This window comes from Pipistrellus hanaki (genome assembly GCF_964339955.1).
Source record: "Pipistrellus hanaki genome assembly, chromosome: 2".
NCBI classification, from domain to species: domain Eukaryota; kingdom Metazoa; phylum Chordata; class Mammalia; order Chiroptera; family Vespertilionidae; genus Pipistrellus; species Pipistrellus hanaki.
The window spans coordinates 160904449-160919208 of NC_140504.1; the positions used below are offsets into that span (position 1 = coordinate 160904449).

Consider the following 14760-nt stretch of genomic DNA (forward strand, 5'->3'; position numbering starts at 1 on the left):
AGAAATGTCAAGTCTAAAACTACTATTTAGTTTATTGATTATAATAGCTCTAAAATAAGGCTGGACTTCTGCCTGCTATCTAACAATTAGACTTAAGGCATAGACAGACCAAAGCCTACCTACTATATCAAGTTGTTTCCATCTAATTTGGCTTGAGATATTACAACTTTTCAAAGCTCTTTTTGTTAAACATTCATGTACATATTAAAAAGGGAAGTAAAATGGTGGCATCTTTTTCTAAAAAGCAAGCACAAGATAGACAAATGTTTAAAAAGCAAATTAGCCCTGGCCAGTGTGGCTCAGTTGGTTGGAGAGTCTTCCAGTATACTAAAAGGTTGTCAGATTGCTGATTCAATTCGTAGTCAGAACACATATCTAGATTGTGGATTCAACCCCAGGTTGGGGCACTTACAGAAGGCAACCAATCAATGTTCCCTCTCAGCTCTTACCTCTCTCTCTCTCTCTCATCCACTCTCTCCAGAATAAGCATGCTCTCCAGTGAGGATTTATAAAGCAAATTATAACAAAGCAAAAAATGGATCATCTATTTTCTAGAAATCTAATCTCAACCCATAATGATCTTTAACTCAATATACTATGATTGATTCTTTTTTTTCACATATATTCATCTCCTTTAGTTTACCACTATGTTAATCCAATAAAATTCTCTCCCACCATAATTCACCTTTAGTGGTTGTGTATATTTTGAGATTCTATAAATGTCTCCTTATTCTAATACAACATGTAAGAATGGCATAGACAAACTAAATCTAGCCACAGTTACTTTCAAAGTACACAAAGATACTTTGCTGAGCTTCTACTCTATTGGGATACTGTAGTACAGGATAGATTTACTAAGGAAAATTATCAGGTTTCTACCCTAAAGTAGCTTCAATCAAGAGATAAGGAGAAGAGAAAGAACACAAAAGTCATTTCTAGCAAATATGTTCTGTAGTCCCGTGATTATAGTATGCACAAAATGTTCTGAAATATACCAGTCAACTAATCAAATTAGGTCTTGTATTTAAGAAAGACTATTTAGAGATGGTTCCTAGACAGAAAGTCTTGAGTTGGGAAGGAAAATTTCAGGAAATAGGAAAATAATAAAAGCACAAGTATAGGAAAAGAGATGGTATTTTTAGGCAATGCACAGTTCAGTGTTATTGGAATTCTAGTGCAAAGAGAGGCGGGGAAGGGGTGAGTACAGTCATGAGTCAGGCCTCTGAAGAGCCATGACAAAAAGTTCGGCCTTATCCTTTAAGATGTCATCAATATAATGAAAAATAGTAAGAATAGCTCCTATTTCACAAGATTGTTTTGAGGAATCGGTAAACACTGTACTTAGATTAGTGCCTGACACATGGTATAAACTCAATAGCTGTTAGCACATTCGCTATGACTCAAGGTGTCTGGGTGTGTGGGGTCTAGAACAATAGGTATCACAATCTCCAGAAAATCCCCAAGTGATTCTTATGCACATCAGTTTTGTGGAAATACTGCTCCGGGTAATGATGAGAGTGACATCTTTAGTACGTTTTAGAAAATGGAAGAGAGTATTGTAGTATGCACAAAATAGTTGACAGAATGGAGTAAGTGGAGATCTTAGAGAAAACAAGTTTAAGGACAGTGCTTTGAGGTGTCAATGTAAGTTCAAGAAGTTTAAAAAACTCAAGAAATGTGACCATAAAGGGAAGGGGCACTACAGGAAGTGGTGGCTCTCCTTTCTCTCTTGTGAAGATAGAGAAGATTGGAGCAAGTTTGCATGTGGAGAAGAAGGAGCCCGTGGAGAAAGAAGTAGTAAATACAGAAAGGAGATAAGAGCCAAGTTTTAGAAGAGGTGGAAAGGATGGGATATAGAACCAGAAACAAAGAGGAGGAGGTCATTTTCCTGAGGTGGAGAAATGTTGGGGGGTTCAAATAGGGTACTGATAAAGGTTTTCAAAGAGAAATGTAAGAGGAACTGTGTGGCTATTCTTAATCATAAAGCTGGGCAGTGTTATGGGTATAAGTGGATTTGGCTGTAGCGGTATTTATAGAGGGAACATTCTGCACAGGAATTCCATTTTCTCCAGTGTTTCAGCAGCCTGAGAGAGAACTGGAGAAGCAAACGACCAATTATACTCTGCCATCTTTGATACTTCATCATTTGGTTTATAATGTTTGTACAGTTTTTAAGAAATTTTGCCTTCCATTGTAAAAATACACAGCTCTGCCAACCACCACAATTAAAATAGAAAGTTCTTTAATTTTCCTTGATATTGGTCTTCTTCAGTGCCTTATGCAAAGTAGGGACTCAATAAATACTTGTTAAAAGAATGGACATAATCACCTAATACTTTAAAGTATTGCAAAACAATTCAAGAAAATCCTATACTTCTCCACCACTTCATATTTAAGTCAATGACACCATACAGACTGCATTTACTACGCTAGTCGATGTTTAGTGCAACAATGCAACAGATTAGGATATACTGGTTAGTCACCTGTTTTAACAAAACGCATCATTAAAAGTAATGTTGCCTTGTCTATGACAGTCTTAAATACAGTACCTAAACCCAATACTTACTTTAAGTGAAAATACACATGAACAGTTAGCTAATTGCTTTAAGCCATACGCCCTGGATACTTGCATTCAGTTTAAAAGCAAGCTAATTACCTACAGAGTGTTCCAGTTGCTTTAAACTATGGTAATTTTCAATACACTTCACAAAGTGCCAGGAACCTTCCCTGACTTCTCACTCTTTTGAATTATGTGCATGAGGAGATCGCTTGGGAAGCTCATCAACCAGTCGCCGCCTCCGGATCCAGTCTTTTTACATTCCATTTTGCACACAGTACCTTACACAAAACTTAACAACTGGGTTGGGCAAGGGCATCAATAACAACATCCTATGATCCATAGGCATCAATAACAATACCCATTTAGAAACCACATCATGCCCGCTCTCTGATAGCTGAGCACCTCCAAAAGGTGAGACTTGATATGCACAACTACAATACTTGTAGCTGAGCACCTCCAAAAGGTGCTTAAATCAGAAAAGCTCTCAAAAAGTCACATTTTGAGGAAGGGAATAAACGGGGACAGATCCTGCCTGTCCAAACCCAACACAAATGACCAGAAAATACTAAACATGGCTCAAGTGCAAACAAAAAATGCCAAGACTTTTCCTTCCTAGAAAATGCTAGTCGGTTGGAGAGGTTGCAACCAGAAACATCTTTTTCTCCTCATAACAAATGGGTGTAAAGATCTAAGTGGCTTCTATAAAATCGGATGCCCCAGTGGCGTGGAGTAGCACTAATCCAAGAACGAAAACCACCTCTGGCCACCTGTCTACACGGAGCAGGGCGGCTGGGGTGGAAGGGAGGCTTTCGGAGGGGGTCCTGACTCCCAAGTGGCACCAAGGACGGTCCCTGTGAGAAGGCTGCACAGCAGATGGAAGGTGAGCGAGGCTGTGATCCAGAAGTCCAGCACTTGGTTGCGGGGCAGGGGAAAACGGGACAGGGCAGAGGGGCTGGGCGCCACAGCTGTTAGGAAGGAGCGGGATCGGGGGTTTGAGACCAGCCTCCTGCGTCCCGCCCCCCAGAGTTCCCGTCCCCTCCCCCGCCCCCACATACAAAGGTAAAAACGTGCACACACACACACACACACACACACACACACACACACACCTGCCCCGCGACCCGCAGGTGGCACTCTCGCGGTCAAGGGCGCCAAGAGGTGCGGAGGGCGAAGCGCCGAGTCCTCCAGGGAAGCAGGAGGCCTGGCTACTCCTCAGGCCCCCCCAGGGAAAACGGGGACCCCTCCTCCGTCCCTCTTGCCCCTCCCCCCCGGCCAACTCGCCGCGGCCCCTCGAACCCGGAGCCCCCTCGCACTCACCCAGATGATGAGGCTGTCACACAGCTGCAGCTCGGACTGCGGAAGCAGCTGCGTCTCCTCCATGGCCGCAGGTGACTTCGCCGCTGACCCGACACCTCCCCCGCACTCCCGCCGGAGCCGGCGTCGACGACCTGCCCGCCCGCCGGGAAAGCTCGGTGGCCAGGCCCGATGCCCGCGCCGCTCACGCGCGAAGCTCGCGCTGCCGACGTCGCGGCGTCACCCCCTCCTCGCCCCCTAGCCCCGCCCCGCCCGCTGCGCTCCGCGCCCGCCCCCTCCCCTGCCCGGCCCGGGCCGCCGCGCCGCACCTGAGCCCCGCCTCCTCCCGCCCATCTCTCCCTCCCCGCCTCCCCCGCCCTCCGCCCGCCCCGCCTCCCCCGCAGCGCACCTCTCCCCGCCGCGCAGAGTGACCGGGCGCGCCCCAGTCACAGAGAAGGAGGTAGCTCGAGGGGGGCGGGAGGGGGCGGGAAGAGCGCCAGGAGGTTGCCCCGGAGGGACGCGCTCCCTCTGTTCGGACCAATCAGCGTGAGACAAGACTGCGCTTCCCGGGCGCCGGGAAGGGGTTTGTGACCTGGCAGGTGCAGGGGAAGGTGGGGTGGAGTGCGCGTGCGCGGCGCGGCGCGGCGCGGCGAGAGAGAAGTAGAGGCCGCAGAGGGTGCCCCTGAGATTGTGTGGGTTCAGTTTCGGGCATCTTTCCGTCTCCTCCTTCGCGGTAGGGCAGCACCCCTGGGTTCACCTGTGGAGACCCACACTCAGCTTCCATTTGTGTCTGCAGAACTAGATCCTGCCCATGAATAAAACCTGGTCCAGATAGAGAGAGCTGATTTTTCTCCAAAGCGTTCTTTGGAAAAGGATGTTTTAATTGGAAGAGGTGGCAGAGACATGTGTTTTCCAAGGACGAAAAATACACCACAAAGCTGCTTAAATCAGAAAAGCTCTCAAAAAGTCACAGACCATGTGCAATTTTATTTCAAATGGGGCAAAAGGGAAGACCATTTGAGATAGGAAAATGAAGTGATTGTTTTCAGAAAACATAGAGGATATCAATATGCAGCTTATCCTATTTTCCTTTGGTGGTTTGAAAACCTGTGTTCTGAGAAAGTTCTTGGCGGAGGGGGTGGTGCAAATTGGAACCTCCCGAAGCATTGATCTATGGCTTAGGCTAAGCCTTAGGCTATGGAAATGGGCTAGAATATTTTTACTCTTGCAGTTGATTTCCATCACTTCACTCATTCATAAATTCAACAAATCATAGTCTGTAAAAATGCAGCTGGCCCATTTATATAACTGCATCTTTATATTTAGACATTGAAAGTTTAAATCTGATGGATGACTGCAATTAAAAGCCCCTGCATGAAAATCAAGTCTCATTCTTTTTAAAAATATATATCTTTTATTGATTTTTTTACAGAGAGGAAGGGAGAGGGATAGTTAGAAACATTGATCAGCTGCCTCCTGTCCACCCCCTACTGGTGATGTGCCCTCAACCAAGGTACATGCACTTAACTGGAATCAAACCCGGACCCCGGGACCCTCCCTCCCCCACCACCAGTCCCCAAGCTGATGCTCTCTACCACTGAGCCAAACCAGTCAGGGCCAAGTCTCACTCTTGATAGCATGCGTTTGCTATCAAATCCCTTAGCATTAGTCTAGAACTTTCTTATCCTGTGTGGAGTCATTTTATCTCTGGTCCCTAACAACATTGGCCATAAGACAATGAAAAGTAAAGAATGTAGGAACTGAAGACCTGGTCTGAGTCTTGGCTTTATTCCCCACTGGCTGTTGACAGCTGTCTTTTACTGGAACCTAATCTCACATTCCCAAAATAATCCTAATGACACTAGCCTACCCTGCCTATCTCTCAGGTGGGCAAAAATACAATGGATGTGGAAGAGTTTTATGAACTAAAACTCCTTTGCAAACTGCATTACTACAATTACTAGGTGTACTGGTTAATAATGCAGATTTAGTAATCAAAGAAAACACGATAATTTCAAGAGAAACAGCAAAAGTTTTTTATTCAAAGTAATGTCCATTGCTAGCTACACATTTCCCCATCTTTCAGGTAATTTGTGGATACCAAAGTGTGGTTCAAATTGGTTATTTGCTGCCGGTAGCAATCAGTATTAATGGTTTTACCTGGTATTAGAAGCTCATAATACACCACACCTTCCTGATCCCACCAAACACAGAGCATTGTCTTCTTTCCAAAGCGATTTGGCCTTGCAGTGGATGTTGATGGTTGACCTGATCAACCCATGAATTTGTGCATTTGGGATTCTCAACATAAATCCACTATTCATCGCCAGTCACAATTCAATGCATAAAAGTCTTTCTTTTGTGCTCTTGAAGCAACATTTTACTGATGACTTTTCGGTTTTCCATTTGTCTTTCATTCAGTTGATGTTGCACCCATTTTCCTTCCTTTAAAATTTTTTCCATTGCTTGTAAATGATCAGAAATTGTTTGCTGATCAACGTTTAATCTTCCTGCAAGTTGTTTTTGAGTTTGACATGCATCTTCATTCAATAATGTTTGTAATTGTTGGTCTTCAAACTTTTTCAGATGACCTGGACGTTCTTTGTCTTTCACATTGAAATCATCATTTCAAAATCATTTAAACCAGCATTCAGAAGAATCTTGAAATGGAGCATGTTCACCATAAGCTTCCCAAAGTATATAACTTTCAGCAGCACTTTTTTTCAAAATAAAGTAATGAATTAAAACTCCCCACAAATGCTCTTTTTTTTTTTTTTTTTTTGGCATGAAATTAGACATTTTTAAGTGTAAAAATATCTGTGATGCTAACACCTTCAGCAAATTTGACATATTAAGTTTTGAAGCTTGCTGTTAATACAACAAAATAGCATACATATCAAATCACATATATATCAACGTATGTGTAACTCCACCTAGTGAAAAAAAATCCGCACTATTAACCAGTACACCTAGTATATGCTGAGAAGCACATGAGAACACTTAACACTAAGAGCCACAAGTGATTGAACTTCTGGGAGTAATTGAGTTACCCTGGGCTCTGTTCAGAGAATAGTTTCTCAGGGAAGGATGCTCAATGCTCTTCATAATCCTAAGTCTAATGGGAAAATATGCTAAGGACATGATCAGTGAATTCAAAGAAGAAATACAAACATTCAAACAAATATTAAAAAGTTAGAAAAATGTAAAATGTGAACCATTGAAATAGGAAAAATAATGCCAAGGAAAGTGAAGTGCACTTTCATACACAACTAGAACAAGCATTGTAGAAAACTGTTCCTAATTTTTATCAATATCAAGAAGCTTTAAAATATACATACTACTTAAATCCTTGGTTCTATAATTCCACTTCCTATCATAAAATCTATTGAAATCATAAAAAATGAAGTCAAAGGTTATTGAACAATGGTATGTGTTGATATTCTGTATATACTGATCACTACATGTCCAATAAGCAAGAAAGGTTAACTACATTATAGAAAGTTTATAAGATAGACTATTTAGCAATTAATAAAAATAATGGTTTGGAGAATATTTGATATTCATAAAATATTCATAATATATAACAGTAAATTAAAAATTTAGGTATAAAAGTATGAGTCAAGATTTCAACATTATAAATATTATTTATGAATTTGACATGTGCACAGAAAGAAGACACGTGCTTGTCACACTACTATGTCATTTTTACATATTGATGGTGTTATTTTCTGTAATCTTCTATACTTGTCACTCTTTCTGCAATTAGTTTGGATTACTTTCTAATCAGAAAAAAAGATATTAAAAGGAATGCCTAATACAATGTAGGCTATCATTTTCCAACTATTGGCATTTATTTCTAAAAGTTGTCATTCAAATTTGGAAAGTTGAATGAAACAATAACTTTTAAACATTAATTGTAGGATTGTAATTTGGCACACTTTTTCTGAAAAATTTTTGAAAATATATATCAAGAGTCTTTATAATGTTCAAGGCTTTTAAGCCAATAATTTCCCTTCCAGAATATATTCTAATAAAATAAGCAGATGCCTACAAATTTGATGATTGCAGTGCTATTTATTAAAGAAAAAAAAAAGAAACCATTGAATGTATGAAAGTGATTAAATACATTATGATTTATCTATACATTGAAATATATTATAGCTATTAAAATATTTTAAAAGAAGTTTAATTACTCAGGAAAATGCTTATAATATAATGTTCAAAGAAAAAAATTGGATGATACAAATCTGTGCATACAGTATGGATCTCTATATATATATATATACATACGCAAAAGTAGGTTTACAGTTGTGAGTACATGAAAGAGTTAATTCTTGTTTATTCTTGTATTATATATTTTTCCATATGAACAACTATAAACCTACTCTTGCTCAAATATATACAATGAGTGGCCAGATTATTATGATCTCTGAATGCATAATAATCTGGCCACTCCGTGTGTGTGTGTGTGTGTGTGTGTGTGTGTGTGTGTGTGTTTTAGAGGCCTGGTGCATGAATTCGTGCATGGGTGGGGTCTGGCCAGCCTGGCCTGGTGCATGAATTCGTGCATGGGTGGGGTCTGGCCAGCCTGGCCAGGGAGAGGGGACATGGGGGTTGGCTGGCATGCCTGCTGGTCGAAATTCTGGTCAAGGGGACAATTTGCATATTAGCCTTTTATTATATAGGATATACATTGAGTGGCCAGATTATTATGCATTCAGAGATCATAATAATCTGGCCACTCAGTGTGTGTGTGTGTGTGTGTATGTGTGTGTGTGTATGTGTTATGCATTGTGTGTATATATACACAACAAGAGAGAAAGAGACAGACTAAAGGAAATAAACCAAAATGTTAATAGTTGTATAAAGATAGCTAGGCATTGGAATAATGGGTTTTACCTTCTTTGTACTTCACAGTAATCTTGTCATTTTCTAAAGTAATTTTATTATCAGACAAAAAGATAAAGGCTGAAAATGCTTAAAACTGTGAATATATTTAGATTTCAACTGTTGAAGAATACATATAAACAAACACACGCACACATACACTGCCTGGCTGATGTTGTTTAGTGGTTGAGTTTCAACCCGTGAACCTGGAGGTCAAGGTTCAATTCCCAGTCAGGGCACATGCCTGGGTTGCAGGCTCAATCCCCAGTAGGGGGAATGCAGGAGGCAACTGATCTGTAATTCTCTCTCATCATTGATGTTTCTACCTCTCCATCACCCTCTCTGAAATTAAGACAAATATGTCAATTTAAAAACGATACACATACATCTAAGCTATATACACAGAGAGGCTGAGAAGAGAGTGCTTAAAATTAAGCACAAACTTTGGTATTACAGAGACTTGATACCCCTTCTTATTTACCTGGGTGATCCTGGCAAGTAAAAAGGGGTATCAGCTTAATTCCATTAAGCTTCAGTTTCAGTCTCTGTAAAATAGAATAATACTTATATATTTCTGTGTGTTTTTATACTATTCAGGGTTTTTTTGGGAGTGTGTGGAATAAATCAAATCAGGTAACTTTATTTAAAAACTAGAGGCCCAATGCACAAAATTCGTGCAAGGGCCTTGCCCTGGCTCCCACCAGCCAAGGCCATGGCCAGGGACATCTGCTGCCTCTGCCTCAGCTCCTGCCTGTGGCAGCTTTGTCTAGAAGGAAGGACATCCAGAAGGACATCTGCCTAATTAGCATATTATGCTCTTATTATTATAGACAACAACGTTATTGTAAGAATATGGGAAAGATCACAGATTCAGAGGAAAATCTAAGGAACCCATCATGAGGCAGGGCTGGTCTCAGAGCAGCTCCTCAGATTTAGTAGCAAAACTAGGAGAAGTCTAATCAGGACAGCACTACCTGGGTGAATAGAATAAGATGGTGGCTAAGCCTGTCTGCATCATTCTATTCAAGAGTCAAGTCCCAGGGAAAGCATCTTACTGGTCCAACCCTTTGCCAAAAGAGGATAGAGAACCTGGACTGGTTACCTCACCAGGGCTGCAGACCCCAGGTGAAATCACAGGGCAGTTGCCCCATGTAGATGGAGGGTGGAGAGATGGATGCCTGAAGACAAAAACAATTCTATCCACATCTTTTCATAAGATTGCTGTGGGGATAAAATGCTAAACAGAAATCCTAGCTCATAATAGTTGCTCAAAACATTTTAGCAATTATATATACTGTGTGTGTGTGTGTGTGTGTGTGTGTGTGTGTGTGTGTGTGTGTGTGTTTATACTGATTTAAAATAAGACCTGAAAAATGTTAAAATATTATTAGTGGTTATTCATGGTGGTTATTATTAATTTTTTATTTTCCAGCTTCACCAAATGGACAAATATCTTTACAAAAATAAAAACATACTTATTTTAAGAGAGAGAAAAACAAAGTCAGGATGAGATTTTAAGCTCTGAAGTGGGCATAAGCAGATGAAGAAATGACAAGAGTACCTTAGTTAGGTACTTTAAACAGAACTCCGGTAGACTTGACTTGTGAAGAGGAACTCCGTGCCTTGCACATACAACTGCTGGAATAAAGAAATGGAGAAGTCTAAAGTTTTCCTTGCTGATATCTAGATACTCAGGATGGCTAATGTTAGACACCAACTAGAGAAAGAGTCTGGCCTGAACAGGCACCTGTCTAGACATTCAGACAGAGCAGCCATGCTAGCAGAGTGACCATATCAGCCACAAACAGTACAAATGGAACTCACCAGAAAAGTGAATTCCTGAAACAACTTGTTGGGCCCATATACAGAGCATCCTTTCAGCATTGCTTGAATGCAGCTATCCCTTCCATCATCCTCAAACAGAAGGCCTACAGATGTTTTAAAGACAGAAGGAAGGGAGAAGGGATAAAGGAAGGGAAGGAAGTAGGAGGGAGGAAGTAAAGAACTGCAGGGTAATAATATCTATTTTATTTAAAATATATTTTATTGATTTTTTACAGAGAGGAAGGGAGAGGGATAGAGAGCTAGAAACATCGATGAGAGAGAGACATTGACCAGCTGTCTCCTGCACACCTCCCACCACAGATGTGCCCACAACCAATGTACATGCCTTTGACTGGAATTGAACCTGGGACCCTTCAGTCCACAGACCAACGCTCTATCCACTGAGCCAAACCGGTTTTGGCTATCTATTGTATTTTAAACTGATGGGAAAGAATGTTTAGTTTGCCATTTACTGAGTGGAATATATAAAACCATTCCACTTATTGAATATATTTAAACTCACCCAAAGCTCTAAGTTAAATAAAATTAGACATAATTATTTTATCTTTGTTCTAAGTAACTCAGATGAGAAAAAATTAATACTCAAGTATATGTACTACATTTCTAAAAAATTAAAAATAACAAGTAACAAAACAAAAATAGACATTTAGTAAAATGCAATGATAATATAACCAATCTAAAGTATCAATCCTGAACATTATATATCAGTTTACCTAACAGGGGTGGAGAACCTGTTTTCTGCCAAGGGTCATTATAACATCATTCAAGGGCCATACAAAATTATCAATCTAAAAATTTAGCCTGCTCTATTTGGTCAAATATTTAATTAATTCACCCCTAAAGCGTTGGCATGGGAAGACCAAATGATTTTGGGGACCTTATACCGCTCATGGGCAGGACCCCTGAAGAGAATCATGACATCATCATTGTACACTCTGTTAGAATAGATTATCCATGCTTCTAATTCAGCTGGTGACCTAGTTTTCTTATGTACAAAATTCCTCTAATCCATGTAAACAGATTTTAAAAATAAAGACCCTACACTGACACATAGTGGCAATCATTTAATCCACAGATATGTGTCTCTAAGTAAGCACAATCTAACTTTACACTATAACTAACCAAGGTACTTCCTATTGTTTGCAAAGGTATTGAAAATTAATATTTGGAATCAAGAAGCTCTTTAATTTTCTGTATAAATGGAAAGTGGATAACTATGTTCACAAGGCAGGAGTCACAGAAATAAAAGCAGGATTTCTAAAGCAGATAGGGATCTCTGTGTTAAAAATCCTGCTTATTATTTATTATAGTTTGAGAAAACTATATGCTATTCTAAAACCTCCACATGTATATCAACTGAAAATACATTAATGTTTGCCTAACGATATATATCTTCCTCACTCTATACTTTAGATATGTAACTTTTTAAGGTTATAGTTGCTCCATAACTCATTCTCTTTCTTTCTTCATTATATAATCACTCTTTACCCTTAAATACTTCAGCATATATGTATAAGAATAAGGATATTCACTTATATAACCATATATAATTATCACACTTGGGGAATTTAACATTCATACAATATTATTTAATATGTGATCCCTCTTTACATTTACATAATTGTCTCCAATTATTTTTCTCATTTTTGTTTTGGGGTCCAAAAGAAAATAATCAAGGATTATGCATTATGGTTATTGCTCTGTAGCTTTGGTCTCCTCTAATCTAAGTCCGTTCCCCAGTCTGTGTGTGTGTGAGTGTGAGTGTGTGTGTGTGTGTGTGTATGTGTGTGTGTGTGTGTGTGTGTACGTGTGTGTGTATGTGCATGTAGGGGAGAGAGAGAGAGAGAGAGAGAGAGAGAGAGAGAGAGAGAGAGAGAGAGAGAGAGAGAGAGGGAGAGAGAGAGAGAGAGGGAGAGAGATTTCATGACAGCACTGTTTGTTTAGTCCAGGAAAATCTGTCAGATTGTTTCTTTGTGATCAGATTTGGTTCAACCATTTTTAGCAGAAATCTCTGCTATTGTGAACTCGGCACATCACACTGGCAGGAATATGGTACTGGATTGTCCAATTATGGTGTATGTTAACTGTATGTTAACTGTTATCATTTGGTTAGAATGGATGCCCACCAGATTTTTCCATTGTCAAGATATTTTTCTCTTAGTAATTACTAAGTTAACTTGAGACTCTTTGAATATATGATTCCCCCCAAAGTTTTCACACAATGCTTTTAGCATCCATTGTTAATTATCACCTGAATTAATTATTACTGTGGTGATCATAAAATGGTGGTTTTCTATTTCCATTATTCCATTTATATCCATTAGTTGGCATTCTGTTAAAAGAAAAAAAAAAGAGAAATTTTCTTCTCGTCACACCCACCTTACATTTTTTAAAATGTAAACATGGATTCAAATTTACTTTTATTCAATACGATATAATCCATTCTTATAACTATTCATTTTAATCATCAGAATGTCCCAAGTTCAGCCAGTGAGAACCCCTTCAGGTTGGCCTCTGTATTCTTTCTGCATACCTCTACAGGCTTTTAAAACCACTTCCTGTTTCTTGGCACAAGATGTTCCAGGTTCACTTTGTACTTTTCTGTCCTTATCCTGGAATTAGCCTTTCTCCAGAAGCATTGGTTTCATTTTTCGGGGAGTGGTGTTTAGTAAAGTTGAATGTCTTTGGCCAAAGTAGGTTCCATTTTATAATTAGCATTTCATTTCTTGGATATTAGATTTTAGTCCATGTTAAAACAAATGCATTCTAGCAAAAATTAAAATACTGAACATAATAGTCACACTTTAGGGTGAAGGTAATTAACAGCCAATTTATTTTACAAGGATTTGGAGGCCGAGAGACTGAGGACACTGGATTAGGTGAGAGTGGGAGGGGCAATGGAGAAGTGAGATGGGCCCATGGGTAAGGAAAGATAACATTAACTTCTCCTATTCCAGGTACCATCACATTCACAATTTAAATGAACTCTCACAATGTTATTTATTTTTGCAAATGAGGAACTAACTTGTTCAAAGTTGCGGTGTGCATGGCAGATAAGAAGAACCAAACCCTTTCTGTTTGACCCCAAAAGCCTCTTTGATGTCCTTCCACTACCCCTTGCCATTCTCTGAGCCTTGGGCTAAGAAGACAGGTTCCCCATTTCAAGCTTTGAGCTGGGCCAACTTTGGTTGTACTGCCTTGCCTGTTCCATGTGAACTGGCTCACTGTGACTTGCATGCATAGCCACCCTCACAAACACTGTCCTTCAGTTGAGAATAAGGTCCAAGTGTTTCTCTCTCGCTCAGGAAGTCTGTGGGAAACAATTCTATTTTATTTGCTTTCAGTGTTTTTTCAAAAAGAACAGATAGGCATCTCAAATTGAATGTGGTCTCAGTTGGATTACTCATTACAAGTATTGCTTGTTGCCAAAAGTTAGTGTTGGTGGTGGGAAGGCCTGTTGTAGTCTTGTAAGAGATAAGCGAGGCAGGCTGCCTAAGAAACAAGGTTGGGTACAAAGCCCAAAAGAACATGTTTTTTTCTCCTTCTTATTATTACCTTGGTCAGGTTCCTGAACTCTCTTGGTTCTCTGTTTTCTCTTTGTAAAGGAGGATAATAATAGCCTGCCTGCCCGAAGAAAGGAGGCAGGATATCTAGGACAACATCAACAACCACCTATTAAGTAACTCCTCTAGATAAAACATTTCCTTTGGTGCTGGGAATGTGGAGAAATATAAGCCAGTGTCTCCATTCTTATTATACTTACCATCTGATTGGGGGTGCTGGGCTTGCATATATAAAAAAGGCAAATAACACAAAGACATATTTGCAACATACCTGTGAGTGTCAAAGACAAGAGAAATGATTGATCACCAAGAACATAATAAGCTTCCCACTTAAAAATAATAATAAAATACAATGTTCTCTTTTTTCCTACCCATGTTTTAAAAAACAAAGGAAGGAGGACACAAGGGAAAAAGGGAATAAATGAAAGGGAAGGGAGAAGGGAAAGGGAATAAACACACAAGGAGTAACTAAAGTATTTACATAGGTAAATATAAGAATCCATATTAATGTATTTTAAGTTTTTAACTTCTTATTTTCCTATATAACTTAAAGAAAACTTCATAAAATAATAATTATAAATCTATATTGAGTATATAATGCATAAAAATGTA

At 39.6% G+C, this 14760-nt stretch overlaps 1 protein-coding gene across 2 annotated transcripts in view; it reads right to left on the minus strand.

Moving 5' to 3' along the window:
• HOOK1 (hook microtubule tethering protein 1) overlaps positions 1–4106 on the minus strand; it is a 65797-nt gene extending 61691 nt beyond the window's left edge. Inside the window, exon 1 of one of the 2 annotated variants that reach the window (XM_084872962.1) lies at positions 3878–4106. In XM_084872962.1, the coding sequence (XP_084729088.1) occupies positions 3878–3940 (63 nt within the window). In that variant the 5' untranslated portion in view covers positions 3941–4106. The remainder of the gene's footprint in view (positions 1–3877) is intronic. The other variant, XM_084872963.1, reaches the window with a different exon arrangement.
• Between the last annotated feature and the right edge of the window lie 10654 nt (positions 4107–14760).